The sequence below is a fragment of the Gavialis gangeticus genome, unplaced genomic scaffold (genome assembly GCF_001723915.1).
Source record: "Gavialis gangeticus isolate Ggan-Ray unplaced genomic scaffold, GavGan_comp1, whole genome shotgun sequence".
NCBI lineage: Eukaryota > Metazoa > Chordata > Crocodylia > Gavialidae > Gavialis > Gavialis gangeticus.
This window is the reverse complement of record NW_017728996.1, coordinates 53488274-53505567: the sequence shown is the minus strand read 5'-3', so window position 1 is coordinate 53505567 and position 17294 is coordinate 53488274. Positions and strand designations below refer to the sequence as shown.

General features: G+C 46.4%; 1 protein-coding gene across 2 annotated transcripts in view; it reads right to left on the bottom strand.

Annotated features, from left to right (window-relative positions):
- TRIP4 (thyroid hormone receptor interactor 4) overlaps nt 1-16907 on the bottom strand; it is a 47071-nt gene extending 30164 nt beyond the window's left edge. Inside the window, exons 1-8 of one of the 2 annotated variants that reach the window (XM_019504545.1) lie at nt 16393-16906; nt 15997-16133; nt 12502-12735; nt 11256-11334; nt 8435-8564; nt 4269-4484; nt 2904-3030; nt 1376-1563 (exon numbers count right to left, since the gene is read on the bottom strand). In XM_019504545.1, coding sequence (XP_019360090.1) covers nt 1376-1563; nt 2904-3030; nt 4269-4484; nt 8435-8564; nt 11256-11334; nt 12502-12735; nt 15997-16133; nt 16393-16621 — 1340 coding nt within the window. In that variant the 5' untranslated portion in view covers nt 16622-16906. Of the gene's footprint in view, nt 1-1375; nt 1564-2903; nt 3031-4268; nt 4485-8434; nt 8565-11255; nt 11335-12501; nt 12736-15996; nt 16134-16392 lie in introns of both variants that reach the window. The other variant, XM_019504546.1, reaches the window with a different exon arrangement.
- Nucleotides 16908-17294: the final 387 nt, after the last annotated feature.

The following is a 17294-nucleotide window of genomic DNA, read 5'->3' as shown; positions in this document are numbered from 1 at the left end:
AGATTTAGATTAGACATCCGCAAGAACTACTTCACAGTTAGGGCGGCTAGGAGCTGGAACCAACTTCCTAGGGAAGTGGTGCTGGCTCCTACCCTAGGGATCTTTAAGAAGAGGCTTGATGACTACCTGGCTGGACTCGTTTGAATCCAGTCTTTTCTCCTGCCCAGAAGGGGGGTCGGACTTGAAGATCTACAAGACCCTACTTCTATGATTCTATGATAGGTTGGGGGAAGGAGTGGTACAGCGTGGGATACCTGGAGGACTGACCAGATACTAGTGATGGAAAGCTTAATCTCCGATTATCGAGGTGCATTTGTAAAACACTGCAGGATGTTTAAAAATTCTACACTGGTTTTACACTGGGATGCATGCAGTTTAAACTGCTTTTTAAACAGTTTAAGCGTTACATGTATCCAGTCCCCCCAGTGACACCTAGGCTAGATGCTGCAAGTGATCACAGATCCTAAAAAAGTAGGGCTGGAAGGGACTTCTCCAGGTCATCTAGTCAAACCTCCTGCTCAAAACCACCTTAACCAAGTGCTTGTCTACTAATCGATTCCTAAAACTATGCATGCAACCTGCAAAGGATTTTTTTTAAACCAGCATTGGGCCTTTTTTTTGCTCCCTTGTGATGGAGAAACATTTTCTTGCTCATGTATTTATCCTCAGTACACCAGGATGGAAGCTCTGCCTGCCCCGGTTTCACTGGCAGATTTTCAAGTCTCCATTACTAATCTACCATAAAAAGGCTGGCTCTTTCCAGTTCCAGAGTTGGCTCTTCTGCAGTCTCCATGCCCATCAGCATGTCTGGAGGAGGACGAACAGCTCCTTGTTTATACACCTCCCACACAGATATTTTTCTCCAGGGAAACGGCCTGCCTGTCTTATTAGTGAACTGAAAAGCGCCAGGATTGTATTTTCCTATTACCTAGAGCCAGCCACCCTAAACACCTACTCAGAATCTCTGTATAATGGAAATTTCACCCTCTGAAGTGTGTAGAGCAGTGGTTCTCAATCTTTTTTGTACTCAAGGCAGCCTCATGGGATTGGAGGCACCAATTTCAAAAACATGTTGGTATGTTACATTGATGTGTTACATTGAGACAAAACAAGTTTTCTCTTTGCAGAAGAGGTAGGCAGTGGGGGTGGAGGATCATTCAGGCTGGGACCAGCCTGACCTTGGGCTTACCTGCTTAGCTTATCTGATTATCTCCTCACACCTTATGCACCCTTCAAAGGATCTGATGACAACCCAGTGTGCCCTGGCATCCTGTTTGAAAATCCCTTCCTTAACAGAACATGGCTTCTTTTCCCAACCCTGTAGCAAGAGCTGTGTATGGCTGAGAATAGATCATTATTCTGTGCCCTCTTTTACCTTTTGATTCCTCTGATCAGCAAAGAAGCCCAAGGCTGGTGCATGCTGAGGCACCAGCCATCATCTGAGATCTCCTGCAACTCTCGGTCCTGAATCCGTAACCTGCTCCTTTCAGAGCCAGGCTCATTCTCAGCATCTGCTGGTTGGGTGATTTTCCTACGTGGGAGCAGGCCAGTCTGATCCACCCACTACAGCATGTTTAAAACAGACAGACAAGAGAAGATTAATACCTCTTCCTTTTCTTTTTTTTAAAAATAGTGGGTATGATGGCTCCTCCCTCACTGAGTTAGTTTTACTGACTTAGAAACCCTTAGAAACTTAGAAACCTTAGAAACTTAGAAAACCCCACAGCCTTAGAAAACCTATCTTAGCCTTCTCTGGTGAATGCTGGCCAAGCTAGATCTGAAGTAGAGAAGGAAGAGATGCCAGCAGTCAGTTAGCGCATGGCAAGATGTAGGCTATGGGACTGCCTTCATCAAGCTGTCCATACAGACAACAAACCCAGCATGCAAAGAAGTGCAAGCCACTCACAGTGAGATGGAGCACTGCCCACCAAAGTCTGCAGTCTCTGCCTGGTAGCAGCAAAAGCAATTCTCGCTTCACATGCCCTGCAGCTCAGCCACATCTTTAAAGAGCAGAACAACAAAGGGGGGTCCCACAGCATTCACAAGCAGGCAGCATGTTCAAAATGCACTCACAGCTGATCACTGCCCAGCTGGCTGCACTGGTACTCAGAAGGGTTTAATGGAGGCTTAAAGGCCCCATTCAGACAATCCTCTTGTATCATGGATTGCCAGATGGGACACTGGTGTTCTGAGTTAGCCATCTGGTGCAGCCACAGAGCCCTTCTGGAGGTAGCAGCAGTGCTCAGGGCTATAATATTAACCAATCATGCTCCTTTCCTTTTCAAAAGGGATGAAATAAAAGCCAACAGCTAACACCTAAAAGTTCCCACCAAACCCAGGGAAAATATCTGAATGATGCCAAGGGGCTAAGAAAAGGGAAAGAAAGGCACAGGGGCTTGGGATGGACAGAAGGACACGAAGCCTGCAGGATCCAACATGATCCAACTCAGCAGACAAATGGTAAGAACCCTTTAATGCTCTAAAGTGTCTGAGCACAAGCACACACTATGCACAAAACGAGCAAAGACCAGAGGGGGTATTACAGAAGGAAGATTATGGCTGAGGGGGTAAAAGTAGCAGGAGTCTCTCCAAACAAGAACTGAGAAGGAAAACTGCTTTAGGCTGAACCTCAGGAAACCTTTCCAAGAGTGAAACAGGTCAGTCTGAGGCAGGGCTAAGCCTAGTAAGTCAGGACTTTTAAGGACAAAGTGATGACACAACAGGTAAAAATCCAACATAGGTTGAGGAAGGGGATTGACTAGCAGGCCTTTTTCAAACCTGAGGTATCTCTGAGAAAGCCAGGGAAGGAAGAGGCATCCCCTGTCCCACAGGGAGATACAATCCTCAGCTCCCTCTCTCTCGTTAGTTAACACTCAGGGATAAAGCACTGAAGTTGCACTGACCAAAGGGGCAGGTTGGAGCAGGTAGGGATTCACCAGAACCCCAGACACCTCTGCACTTTTCCCATCAGGGCTCTTCAATGACTTGCTCAGCGTGCCACTATGAACGGCCTCAATGGTTTCATCCAGTCTGCAAAAGAGAAATAAACTACTTTTACACACCTTGCTCCCTCCCACCCTCTGGCTGGCAATGCCTCTCAAGGTCCCCCAATCCACCCAGCCATTTCTTTTCACCTCCCCACCAAACAGGCTGCTCCCCCTGTGCTCTCCTTTCCTCATATTTCAAGTCAGAGAAGCCAATCCTGCTCTTTCAGGATCTCAAGATATGGTTGCTACAGATGGCGATACTCTGTTTTGCCTTTTCTCAGGACAGCCACTACCCCCTGAACACCAATGCACCTGCCAGCTAAAGAAAATTCTGACTGAATCATGGACACTCTTTCCACTGGGATGTATGTCCCTATGAGGTGGGGTGATGGCCCTGTTTTACAGGGGGGCTGGGTGACTTGTTTGAAGGTCTGAGGCGAAGCAGAGACTTAAACCCAAATGTCTTACCTCCCCAGCCAGTGTCCTAACCATTCTTCCAACATCCCAAGGGGCCAGGCAAGATCCCTTTTTGTGCAAGCCCATCCACAAGTTTCCTTCCTGAGATGACCTTCACTGCCCCCACTCACAATTAGGGTGCAGCACTGTAAAACCCAGAGGACTGGATCCTATTCTGTCCTGCTCAAGTCCATGAAAAAAGGTTCATACAAATGCTGAATGGGTAAGCCCCCTCACCACTTGCTGCTTCTTATAATGCCTTTTTAAGATAAAGAAAATGGCATGTTACAAAAGATGGCACACTAACTTCCTTTCATGGACTTGAGTGAGGTAAAATTGGATCACATTTAATCCAGTTAAACACCTAAGACCTGCCATGTTCCACCCCAGAGAGGGCTGAATTTCATTTGCTGGGAAGCATCCCCTGTCCATGAAATTTGAAAAATACCTAAGAATGGAAAGAATGAGGGAACATCAAATCATCATTCAACCACCGCTCCCCACTTTTTCTTTTTCTGTATTACTCAACACAGCATGGCAAATGACTCTCCCATCCTCAAAAGCTACATCTGCTCCTGAAGCAAGTGCCTCCAAACTCTTTGGTTGTGCCACCATAACTGAAACTTTAGTTTAGAGGGATGAAACTGCAAATGGGAGAAATAACTGGCAGGAACAAATCAGCGGCTAAGAGCTCAGGATCCTGCACGTTCCCAGCAATGAAAAATGCAGAGAGAGGAAGCTGATCTCAAGCAGCTGGGCCACCTCCAAAAGACAGTGACAGTATTCCTCATCTCCCTTTCCCCACACCCAGCACCACCTACTCACTTGCTGTGGTACTCAGCCATGTTGTCCTCCTCCTCCAGGATCTGCCTGCCAGCAAAGTCGATAGTGATTTTCTTGGTGAGTCGGGAAGCATGGCGCAGCTCACGCAGCTCCTTCTCCCTCTTCTGCAACACCTCCCTCTCCTGTTTGGAGAGCCACTGGTTGGAGTCAGTGGCAAAGTAGTCTGACTCATCATCGATGACATGGGTACGACGCACACTGGTGAGAGACAAACATGGAGAAGTAACAGAATGGGCACTGAGAATGATAGCAAATAGCCCCAGACATATCTGGGAATCATGTGCCTGAGCAAAGTCACCCCATCCCAAAGGAATCTGTCTGGGCAGTTACAATAAGCTGAAGCACTCAAACTTTGCCTGTTTGAGGGTCGTGCTGGCAGTCTGTCAGGGACCTGATAGAATAAAACAAAGTACAGTGAAACTACTGCATCTCTAATGCAGAGAAGCAGCCTGTGGAGATGACAGTTATGCCATGAAGGCAGCTCTCATGAATTTGGACAGGGAATCTCAAATTGATGGTGCCAGAAGCTATGGCAGACTATATGTTAAAAAACGAGGCAGCTCTGGGCTGCATTCAGCCCAAGCCTGCAGTGTCCACTCCCTTCCCAAGCTGTAGCAGCATCTGTTCTCTCCCCTGTAGAAGGGATTTCAGCGTTTATTGTAAATCCCTGAGATCTGCATCCACAAACACAACCTTTGCCCTGGAGGCCTGTGCTCTACATGTCCAAGACAGCAAAAGCCCAACTCAATTTGTTCCATTTTCTTTTCTTTTTTTTAACAAAAATCAACAACTGAAAGGCATAAAACTGGAATTGGTCCATATACCACCCAAGGACTGTGTTAAGACTGAGGGGTGGTTGGGGAAAGGGGAAAGAAGGAGGTAAAACAAAAGGAGAATGGCATGGAAAATGAATGGCCCAACACTGGCACGCTAAAAACTGGGTCTCACTAATAGATAACAGACAGAGGGGATGAGCTCTTGCACCTCATCCTTCTGGACTTCCTTACAAGGCAAACTTTGTGGAAGGCAGTTGGCCTGCACGGAGTGAGTTTTACCATTGTGCTGCTATCTCCATCACTTCCTGGGACTTCAGGATCTACTATGGCACTGTGGGGCCTTCACCCTGATCCTGAAAGATGTACCAACTAGACCAGGTCAAAGACAAAGGGAGCCAGGTGATCTCTCACCTCAAACAACTTTAGGTAAGTCTTGAACAGCATTTGGGATACAAGACTTGGGTTCCTGCTCTTACCCTCTCCTTTCTTGGTTCATTTCTTTCCCCCTGGTTCATTTCTCTCCCCCTCCTCTCCCAACTTTCTCCTTTTGCCTTCCGTCTATGAAAAGCTTGGATGCATCACTTCCATGATTTCCCAATCACAGCTGAAAGCAATCTTTATATATCTGTTACAAGCTTGTTAGTCATCAGAGTGGCTGACAAAATACTCTGAGCTTGACCTATGTTTACCCAGAAGCAAATTTTGCAAGAATCAGTACCAGGGATAGAAACTGCATCATCTACCTACTACTGTATTTTTCTTCTGTCTTGTGTGATTTTGTCTTGTTTGGACATCAAGAAAGGAGACAAAACTTTAATAGCAGCAACTTCAGCTAGGCTCAACCGATTTCCTCCCCCACCTCTAGAAAAGGAGGGTTATTTCCAACTTTAACACCACCCAATGTCAAACAGTGGTTTTCCTTATTAAAAAAACACCCTACAGCCAATGTGAAAGGAAACAGAGGGTGTTGTTAAAGTAAAGGCCTTACTTAAAATGTTTCATTTCCAATGCTTTAATAAAATTTCCTTCTTCTGTGCATGGAATAGCAGGTTATCAATTTCTTATGGTGGTTGTAGCCATGGGGTGAAGCAGACCGAGGTCTCTGTACTCAAAACCTTGGATCAAGGTTAATTATTGTACAGTAACAAAGTCATTTTAATACCTTTGACACTGGGCCCATTTATTCCAAACGGACACCAGAACCCCTATGTCTTCTGAATGACAGAATGGAGTGATATCTCTCTTCTCCCACCTCAGGGTAGAGAGCACCACCAAACTCTGCTGGTTTAGTGTGAGGAAGAGATCAAGACAGAAAATTAAACCTCAGGCAGCACCACCAATCGATCACTGCACTGCCCCTCTCCTGACCTCAGTACAATGCTTGAAAAATTCAAAAGGTGAGAGCCTCCTTCCACCTGGCAGCTGTGAGCACAGCTCGGAGGGCACTGACAGCATACACTGCAAATGCTGATGCTTCCTGTTGTGTTGAAAACTGACCATACATGACACCGACAACCCTGGGAAAGAGACTATAAACCTTTTTCCACATTAGATCTAGAAGTGCTACTTTTTCACTCCCTCTCTCACTCCTTCCAGCTGTGAAACCAAAATGAAAAATTCAGGTCCCTAACTCTGAGCATCCAAGGGCAGATACTGCCTTAATATAAGGGAAAATGCAGTCAGAATAGACTCATGCACTAGCTGTAGTTACTGATGTATTTAGTGCAAGTGGATATATAGCAAGGTGGGCATCTGAACTATAATGGGGGGTGGAGGAGGGTCTGTGCCTCTCCCTCACACAAAATAGTATTTGATGAATGAAAAATCCAGGATGGGTTTTAACAGAAAATTTCTTGATGGCTTTTTGTTAGCATCTTACAATTACATTGTTATGTTAATTCAGATCTCGTCTGCTGCAGAAATCTCTACAGTGATTGAGAAAAATAGTGAAGAGACAATGCCACAGGAGAGTGAAAGCTACAGTGACTAGGAGGGGAAAAGAATATTACTCAGACTGTTTAATTCTATTACAGTACAACCTCATAAATTTGGATCTCGAAAATCCAGAATTCTCAAAAATCCAGCACTTTTTAAGCTTCCCACTCTGTTCCCCTGGACATGGAGGGGGAAGCTTGCACATGGCGACTGCCACCGCCATCCACCACCCCAGGTCACTGCTCCACATGCAGCTGCTGCTCCAAGACTGGCTTCCACTCCCCCCTACCCCCACTGGACACAGAGGGGGAAGCTTCCACACGGCAGCTGGCACCACAAGCCACCACCCCATTCTGCATGCAGCCACTGCTCTGGGACCAGCTGTTATTGCCACCACCGCCCGCTCCCCCCTTCCCCCACTCTGCAACCAGCGGCTGCTCCAATTTAAAAAAAACAGAATTTTCAAATTTCTGGCAGGTGGCTCGGTTCCGAGCATGCCAGATTTATGAGGTTATACTGTACATAATGATCACTAGGTAGAAATAATTACTTTGTTAAAGATCCACTTTCCAGCTGCAGGACAGGGTGTTGAGAGTTCAGAACACACATCTTTCAAGGCCCCTCAGAAACACACCACAGTGGACAAGACATGACATTCCTGCTTTTGCAAGGTAGAAATAAAAACTTACTTAAAAACAAACAATTTCAGTGCTGCACTATGCATCCTAAGGCAGAAAGGATGCATTATGTCCTATGCTGTTCACCCTTACCTGACATTTGCCACATAAAGAGAGAATTTGTAAAGAGGGGGAGGGAAAGTTAGGCACAGACCAGCACAAGGTGCAGCACCAATGCAGAATTGTAGCAAGAGCTGTAAGTGGGCCAACCAGTAGTTCCTGCAAAGGGCAGGGAATCTGGTCACATTTCATGCGTCAGACACATACAGTTAGTTGATGTATGACTTCCCTATCAAACTCAAGCCTGAAGGCAAAACAGCAATCACACTTTCCAGCTACACGCAGCTGTGCAGGGATCCAATCCCTCTTCTACCTCACAGCTGCTCAGGGGCCATTACAGAGCATACTGCTGCTTCCCTTGAAATCCCTAGAGGACACAAATCCTTGGTCCACTTACTGAAAGACTCAGCTGGGAAGTTAATGACCCAACAAACCACAAAGACCAGAATTTCCTCCCCCTGCTGAAGAGCCTCCAACCAATTTGAGACTAAGACACACTGCTGAGGGGCAGCTGGGCATCAGCTGAGGCTGCCACTGCCAGTACATCTTTTCCTTGGAACTCTATGGTAGAAGACACCACCCTAGAGTTAATTTAATAGATCTGTGGCCATAACACAGTATTGGAAGGGATGAAACCTTGGTACTTTTATATCAAGGGTGGCTCCTGTCTGCAGAACAGCAGCCTCAGGTAGCCCTGTACCTTGTCTTGTCAAACTCCAACAATTTGTCCTTGTGTTTCACAGCCATCTCCAGGCCTGCCTTCAGTCGAGCTTCCTGGCGAGGCAGTAGGTCCCTGCTGATTGCCTCCATCTTCCCAGAACTCTCAGAACCTGCATTACACAGAAATAAACCACTCAAGAAAGGGCTGGTCACTAAATATTACTTGTGAAGGAGCAGACTACACTCCCAAGAATGCATGACATTAAAACAGTTTAAAGATACAGTTTTAAAATGACCTAAATCCTATCTCCCTGCTTTCCCCACTCCCACTGTCCCCACCCTTGCCCCAATCTCTTTCAGCTTTCTGTCCCTCAGGAGGTAAGATGTCCTGGTCTGAGCACTGCTGCATGCAGGGTGGGCCCTGGACCAGCTAGAGCAGATGTCATATGTGGTGTGCATCCAAGAGGGGAACCGTGTGTGGCGCAGTCCAGCCAAGGTGGGCACAGCGCCTGTTGCTCCAGGATCCATGTTGTATGCAACACAGGTCCCAGATAGCCTGGAGCAGTCACCAAACTGGGGTTGTTGAGGGAATAGAAGGGAGAAGGGGAGGGGGTCCGTGGCTTTGATCTGAGCTGTAGATTGGCCCTGCACCATGGGTGTGTGCAATACCCTGTACGGGTCTGATCAGACCCAGAGGCAGCACTGGGGGCCAGATGGCAGGGCTCCACAGTGTTTGATAACCATTTTAGGGCCTAGTCTCAAGCAGGTTAATTCAAAGGAAAAGCTTTCTTCATTTCAACTGGCTTTGCAACAGGCCCTTTCCAGATACAGGTGTTTGGGTTATTTCTCACCTAAAGCTGTGCACCGGGAATATATCCACCCTGCCCCACCCCCAACTGATGGACATTTGACTCCTAGCGAGGCTCTGTAACAGGCAAGCACAACTCTGAAATCCTCACTCAGGAATTCTCAGAGCTTAGGAACTGAGAATCTTCTATCAGGCCCAACAGCTAAGGGCTTGATCTTGTGCCAAGTGCTGTTTCATACCAAGGAGGGTCTAACAGTGTTCACATGGGAGTGTGACAGTACTGAGCCCTGAGGATCCCAAGTCAAGGAGTTTATTCTACTGACTCATGTTATACGTGACACTAAGGCTCCTCCAGATCATTCATACATCCCGCACACACCATTGGAAAAGCAGATGCGTCTGAAATGAGATACAAAAAGCCAAGAAAGAAAGAAACTAAAAAGAACTTCTTAAGCAAGCCAGAGTCCTGCCATTTAACAAAGCCAGCTCCAGCCTGCCCCAATACCCACCATCCATTCAGGCTGGATTAGACTTCAAGGCAGCACCAGCAGATTGTGCCTTGCCAAAGCTCTACTCATGGCCAATCTCCAATGGAGGATAAGCCAGAGGCAAAGACCTCCTCAGCCTTTTAAAAGCATTTCAAGGAGCATTACTTCAAGGGACCAGATTAGCAGCACTCAAATCTGGACCACCTATTTATCCACAGAACCTCTACTACTGCCCAGCTGAAGAAGCCCCCCTGCAACCCCCCCCCACACACACACGCATGCATGCACACAGCCCAACAAGATAGCTTAGTGCAACAAGTTTAACAGAGCTGAGGGGAAGTCAGGGCCAGCATCAATTCTTGGCTTCTGGCTAAAAGAGGCCAGAATTCATAAAAAAACAAAAAAACACTGTTAACCTTGTAGCTACGATGAAACCTGCCAATATGCTCCACACAGAACATCGCAAAGCCTGCTAATGGAGAGGGCCAGGATTTAAAGAGGTGGAAGGCTCTACATTCTCCCACTGTCACTGAGCCGTATCTGTGTGCTGCAGAGAGAGACAGCTAATCACCCTTCAGCTTCAGCTAGGAGAGATAATGAAGAAATGAAACTGAGCAAAGGGAGAGGGCAAAGCACTGAGAAGGCTGGGGACTGACACTCCTGACACTGACTCGCATCAAACTCTCTGCAGAGAATTGCCAGTTGCCTGACATTATTTGCAAGAGAAAGGGCAGCTCTAATTTTTAGGGATTTAGGAAGCAAAGGAACAGAAGCTTATACCAACACCCAACAGTTGAAGAGCTCCCAAGTTCTTCAGTAAGGTTTTCCTAGAGCTTTATCAACATGGATGTTTCAGCCAAATTAATGCAGATAACTCTCGTAATCCACAAATGCTCAGTAATGGGATTGGTTTTTTACTTGGTTTCTGCCCTCAAATCTTTACCACCCAATACAAATTTCAGTTACAAAATGTTATTAGCAAGAACATCAACAATAGCTGCTTCTCTCAAAAACCTCTGAATCACATTGCTAGTTTCCCTGGTCCTCTGCAGAAGACACTATATAAGGAACTTCTATTCTCACTGGCAAGGGCTGTAAACATCTGATTACTGTGAATAATTCAGACTACCTAACATATCCAGACCAGTCCCACTCTTGCTACAGCCTGCAGAGGCCTGTCACATGCTGAGCAAGAAGCAAAGTTAGTGGGCAAATGGGCATCAGCAAGATTCTCATCCAAGGAAGGTGCCACAGCGCAATGGAGATGGCTGCCCATGGAAGATTTCTGAGCAAGGCTTTAGCAATTATCTCTGAGGTGCTTAGATAGTAGACAAAATGTCAGGTGATCAAGCCCCTCAGTCCCAACATACAGTTATCAAAAGCTCCTCCCTATAGCAAAAAAATTAGTAGATTCAATCTGCTAAGGAGAGAGCAAGATTTAGTCCCTATCTACTATAAAACAGTGATATAAGCCTGCAGTGTGGACACACTGATGTATAGCAGGGCTTACCCTGCTATCTAGTTTATCAGATGAGCTACGTTGCCACAACATGGTGGCTACCAACCTGCCATGAGCTTCTTCAGCAGCTTCTGGCTCTTGTTTGAGTCACGCTGCAGAATTTCCTGCTCTTCTTTTGTGCACACCTAGAAAAGAACAGATATTTGGCACCTGACAATCTCAGAGCTCTGGACAAAACTTAATGGCAAGGAGCAAAGGCTAAAAAAGATGAGGACAGGCCTTTTCTGCTTCTTTGTAGCTCACCTTGAGCTAAGTGTCACAAACCCCAGAGAGGCAAGGAAGCATCATTCTATTGTACAACTGGGTAAATCAAAGCCAAACCATGCCCTCTTGTGGAAAGAGGGGAGACAGGATGGTGAACAAGGAATGGAAAATAATTCACATCAACTTTTCCTAGTCTCACTTTAAAAACAGATACAATTGTGTGACTTATGGGAAGGATTCTCCCCCTTTTTATCTAAGTCATGAGAAAGGGCAAGGCAGTACACAGGTACACTGAAACATCTAGTTCTAGATCAGAAGTACTTAAACTTTTTTGTACCAGGAACAATTTGTATACATTGGTGGCCAGTCCCAACCCAGTGCCCCTCACACCCAACCCACTGCCCCCCACCCCAGACCCCAGTCTCCCAGTGTGTGGGGCATGGGGAGCCCCAAGCAGCCCCTTGCAGCCTAGAACTCTGACAGCCTGCAAGGAAAAAAAACATGGTTTCCTATGTTTTTCTCTTTCTTTAAAGATGAATCCATTTTTAAAGTTTGTGGATCCAGTCTTAAAGTTTCTTCGTGACCCTTTCATATATTCTTGCGACCCAGTTTTGGGTCACGACACACAGATGAGAAACACAGTTCTAGATGGACAGTGTCATCCTTGTGAGTTAAGATAGCCAAAAGGTTGCTTTCAAAGGATTCAAATCATAACTTTTGGGTTAGGGGATGTGTCAATGCAGGGCTGTGATACATTCCAGGCAGACCCTGGCCCATGAAACAACCCAGGAAGCTGCCATAACTTAGACAAGCCCCAGGGTTATGTAAAATACACATCCACACCTTTAAGACTTGCTTTCCACCCATCCCCTAGATGCAGTACATTCTCACCCCAGAAAGCTTTTGTGAATCACCCCAAGGCTTTGATCTGGAAGACAAGTTCAGAATAGGAAGTCTTTTCCATCTCTCCAGGAGAGAGAAGCTAGTGAGGCTAATCCCGCCCCACAACATCTCAAAGATCCAAACACAGCATACTACAATAAAGTAGGGAAAACAAAAAAAAGAAAAAAAACCAGGGTGTTACATACCAGTGTACCACAGAATAAGCAGGGACCAGAGCCCTCCTGTTCACAGACAATACGCCCACAAGTCAGGCAGTTATTGATGAGTTTGTGCTTCTGGCCAAGGCACTCGCAGGAATGGCGCCCAGGAATGAGGACAGTAAGCTTGTCCTGACCCTCTTTGGTGTACAGGCTGACATATTTGGCCTTTTTCTTGGAACAACTGCTGCTGTTGTTACCACTGCTGATGATTTCTTGTGCCTAATTTGCAAACACCAAGCAACAACTTTAAACTGAGTTCTCACTGCAACTTAACCGTGAGAGAGAAGATACTGGCTTTTAAACAGACCATGTGGTCAGAAGCAACCAGACAGCTCCAGCCACTATCCAACCAGGCCAGTTTCACTAAACACATCAGTAAGTCAAGGGAGAGTTGCCCTATGCGGAAGCCTCCAGTTTCAGTGGTTCTCAACCATTTTAGACTCCAAGCACCCTTCAGAAAATGCCAGCTCTTAGCTTTTAGTTGTTTCTTGACTATAGAAAAATGATAGAACAATTCTTCTGCTGCAAAGGACTCAAAAAGACCAGAGCATATAAGAATGATTTTAAGACTATGGATTCTTCTTTGAAAACTCTGGGTTTAATCTTATGTGGTCCCCTGGTTGAGATACTGCTTTGATTAAATCAAGTGGTAAAACAGCAAATCAAACTGCAACCCCTCAAGTTTAGCCTGAAGGAATCCCATTATTAACATTCAGACACAGCCCATAGCAACTACATGCCCCAGCATGCAACATTCCATCCTGAGTCTAAGGACTCAACTCAGAAGCACTGTATAGAAGTCTTATTTTTTGGCAGGTTGCATTTCCATATTAAAGATAATGCTGGCTTAGCCTGCTCTATCCAATATGAATTATAAACTTTCTTGAAAGTTGGGTTATACAATCAAGCTCCTGAGGCTAGCAGCTGGCTAGAGAATGGGATTCAGCAAGGAAGCAAGCTGTTTGGCCAGTCAAATAATCAGACCCCTTCCAAACTCTGCAAGCCATTGGTTAAAACTTTCAGCTTCCTCTTTCTGAGACTCAAAGCTTTTCACAGGAAGGTGCAGGAGCAAAGCAACATGAAGAGCTTCCAGCTGTCAGTTGAAGCTTTCTCCACCAGGAGAAGAAGGCTCCCGACAGAGAAGCTGCAACTGATTCTCCAATATCACATTTCTATTAGATCCTACATGCAAGCCAACTCCACTCTAAATCTCTCCACCAATCTCTGTCCTCTGCTATAAGCATGCACATTATGCCCCTCTGCATAGCACCCTGTAACAGGTTGCCCTCCCCAGCAGCATTTTTCCTTTTTGCCTATGAGGGGCACCCCTGACATCCCTTAATGTTTCATTTTCTCTCGTTGATCTCATATCCTGCCTTTATTCTCCTGCCACGTCTTGATATAAATATTATTTAGATGCTCTTACAAGTGGGAGACTGCCTATTGTAATTCTATGTTGGGGTTCTCAGCCACCATGGGCCTTGTCCCCATCTTTCTCTAGTGAGGCCTACCAATCTAAACCCACCAGATAGGGTTTGAGTCCAAGGTCTAGCTATTTAATCTTCTCGGAGCCTGTGGCCCACCTTTTGTTTTCAATCCGAAGCCCAGGCTTTCTAGCCCAGAGGCCTGTCCGCTGGGCACGGAGCCAGTAGGCCTCAAGTTCCAATCCAGGCAGCAGCCCAAAGCTCCTACTGCCAAGGGCACCCTTTCCTTTAGCTCAGGCTGCTAGCTGAGATCCCCCCACTGGGACCCGGCTTAAAAGTCCTGCAACCAGTTCTGAGCTACAGACCATATATGGCTACACACTCTAGTGCATTATGCCCTTTGGCCTTTTATGACTGCACCCAAGGTGCTAATGAGATCTCCTCTCCTACAGCCTTGACCACAACCCACTGGTCTATCAATCAACAATTATATATCAGCAGTAAGTTCATGGGTTATAACCACAAAAAAATAGAAATTAAAGAAGGCAGCATGCCAGCTTACATTTCTTCGTGGCTTGGTGCTTCTGCTTCCCCGCTGTCTGTGACATTACTCCCTGTGGTGCTGCCACCGCTTCTCTGAGAGTCATCAGGAGTTCCCTTCTCACAGCAGCTGGACCGGCAGCTAAGCCTCTCTGTGGAGCTCCCATGTACAACCTGCTTCCCCTTCGCCACTGCCTCTAACTGCCACCAAGTCCAGGGTTTTTATAGCTCTGGCCTGCCCCCTTCCGGTTACCTGACTAGCTGGCCAGGCTCAGCTTTTAACTGCTACCCTGCCAACAGGCTGTGCCCAGAAAGTTCTGGTCTTAAAGGAACTGGTCTGCTTTCTGGTAATAGGGTTAGGGTTCCCTGTTACACACCCACTTTCATTTGTCTGCTGCACTCTTTCTTATAAGCTAAAAAGGGACAAAAAACTAAGGACACTTTATTTTTTTTCCATGTTAACGGAGAAAACACACTGCTCGTCAAAATGACTTCTAGCAGTTCTGGTGACTGATATTTTTATTTGCCAATATATCTGTACAAAGCCAGCTTTCACTTTTTAACAGCAACGTCCCCACAGTTGCAAAAAGAACTTTAAAAATATACATGCAGGGATAAGTAAAGCAGTGCTGTCTTTCCCAAATCTGTAATGGAAAAATACCACTGGGGCTAGTAATTAAAAAGTTTGCTGCGGGCAGGGGGGAGGGAGAGGGGGGAATCTGCCAGTCATCAGCCTCAAAGATCCTTTACACATGCAGGTAAAGACACGACTGCATCTAATGTGGGATCCAAACAACTGCACCTCCTGCCATGCCACTAGTGCATGGCAAGAGGCGCAATTATGGGACTGTGTATTAGATCTAATCATGCCTTATTGCCCATGTAGGAGGAGCCTGATCCTGGGCTCCCCCTGCATCAGCAAGAAGCAGGCACCCATAGCTTAGAGCACCCTTTGCTGAGGCGGCTTCCACCCACAGAGACTATGCACAGCCAGAACTAAGAGTCCTGCAGCTGATGGGGCCCTGAGTCCCGGGTGTGCCTTATCTGAGGTGAACTGGGACCCACAGACCCATCAGCTGCAAGGTGTCTCAGTTCTGCCGAGACCCAGAGTCCCATCAGGTGTGAAACTCTCAGTCCTAGTTGCAGATAAGGTGCAGGCAGGACAAAGAGCCCAGTGTGGGGTTTCCTGCACCCCAAGCCTTAGGGGTCATGGCAACCACAGAGTTACACAGGGCTCTCAGCTACTGGGGAGACCCTGCTACACGTGCAAATTAAAGCTCAATAGCAAGCAGCTATAAAAGTTAGTACACATTTTTGAGGTCTGACTTTATAGTTGGTTGGAGCTTTTTATCATAACTACTTTGCACATGTAGCTTGTCTCAAGGTAATTGCACAATTAACCAGATAATTGAGCGATACCTGTAATGTGTATAGGGGGCCTCTTATATTCAACTGGGAGACCCATATCCTCCGAGTTCTACAGCAGTCCGTCTGCCTCAGAGCCAGACACACTCACCTTGGCCAGATCAAGAGGTGTTTTTACTTCCTCAACAGGCACATCAGGCTCAGCATACACAGGTGTTTCCTGCTTGTTCCTTCCTTTGCGTCTACCCCGTTTGGCTTGGTCTCCGGCCCGCTGCACCTCTGAAGTCTCTAAACAGTTGTGCACACAGGAAGGAAGGCATATTAGCCTTCAGCAAGAAAGGACAGCATCCATGAACTCTGGTGATCTTAGGAAGAACACTCACCAAGCAGTAAACATTCCTGCTGGGCAAAAAATGAGACCCAATAGCAGAACCAGCTGCAGAGGGCACTTCAGGGCTCTAAAAGTGTTGGTTAAATTAGGTAACTAAGGTAAGTTGGGTTCCTTTCAGTGCTTTAATTCCACCAACATATTGTCACTTTAACCTACCATCTTTTTTCCTGTATACTGGCAGAGTGTCAGAAGCTGGCTGAGAAGATTTTTGCCACCTGGCTACCAGTTCTTCTATAAACCGACTCTTCTTCCCATCAGCCCCCTGGATGAGGTCAATTACATATTCTCGGATCTCCTCTTCATTTTCAATTGATAAGATGTACCTCAAAGTGGACAAGAAGAAGGGAAACTGGTCACCAAACAATAGCATCGTAGGTAACAACATGATAAACCCTCCCAAATTTCCCTGTGTCCAGCATCAAGTGCTTCGGAGAAAGCTGAAAAAAACCACACAGAAGCCTACAGAACATTCCAAAGAAAAGGAAGAAGGACTCCTTCCTGACCCCTGCAGATGATCAGTAGAAACCCTGAAGCACAGGATAGCCAGGCACTTGCCATACACAGAAAAATCTACCGTTTATCCTCAACATGGGGATTGCAAGTGCCTGAATCTCATGGATTAGCATATTACTCACAGATTATCAATCCATGGTGTGATCGCCTCACTTCAAATACCTGTTCATGCGCTGCCTTAGCACATGTGCCTGGTGGAGGGTGTGGTGAGGGTTCATGTGGCCACTGAGAAAGACTCCTGCCATGACTCTGAATGTATTTTCAGTGGAGGGGTCTTCTTCTGTAGGTCCCCTGGAGTCCGTCACTCCTCCTGGCGGATATTCGTGGGGCTCCACCTCCCCTACACCCCTTCCTTATACCATTCTCCAGTGGGCCACCTGATTTTAACAGGGCTGTCCCTCCGGTTTAGATGACCTTTGACCTTCACGCCCTCTTCAGGATTGGTTATTAACTTTGTTTCTTTGATAGGCTACAAGCCTACTGGGTACGCCCGTGTTGTCTATCTTCCGTGTTGTCAACGGCTACTTGCTGAGCCTCGTGATCAC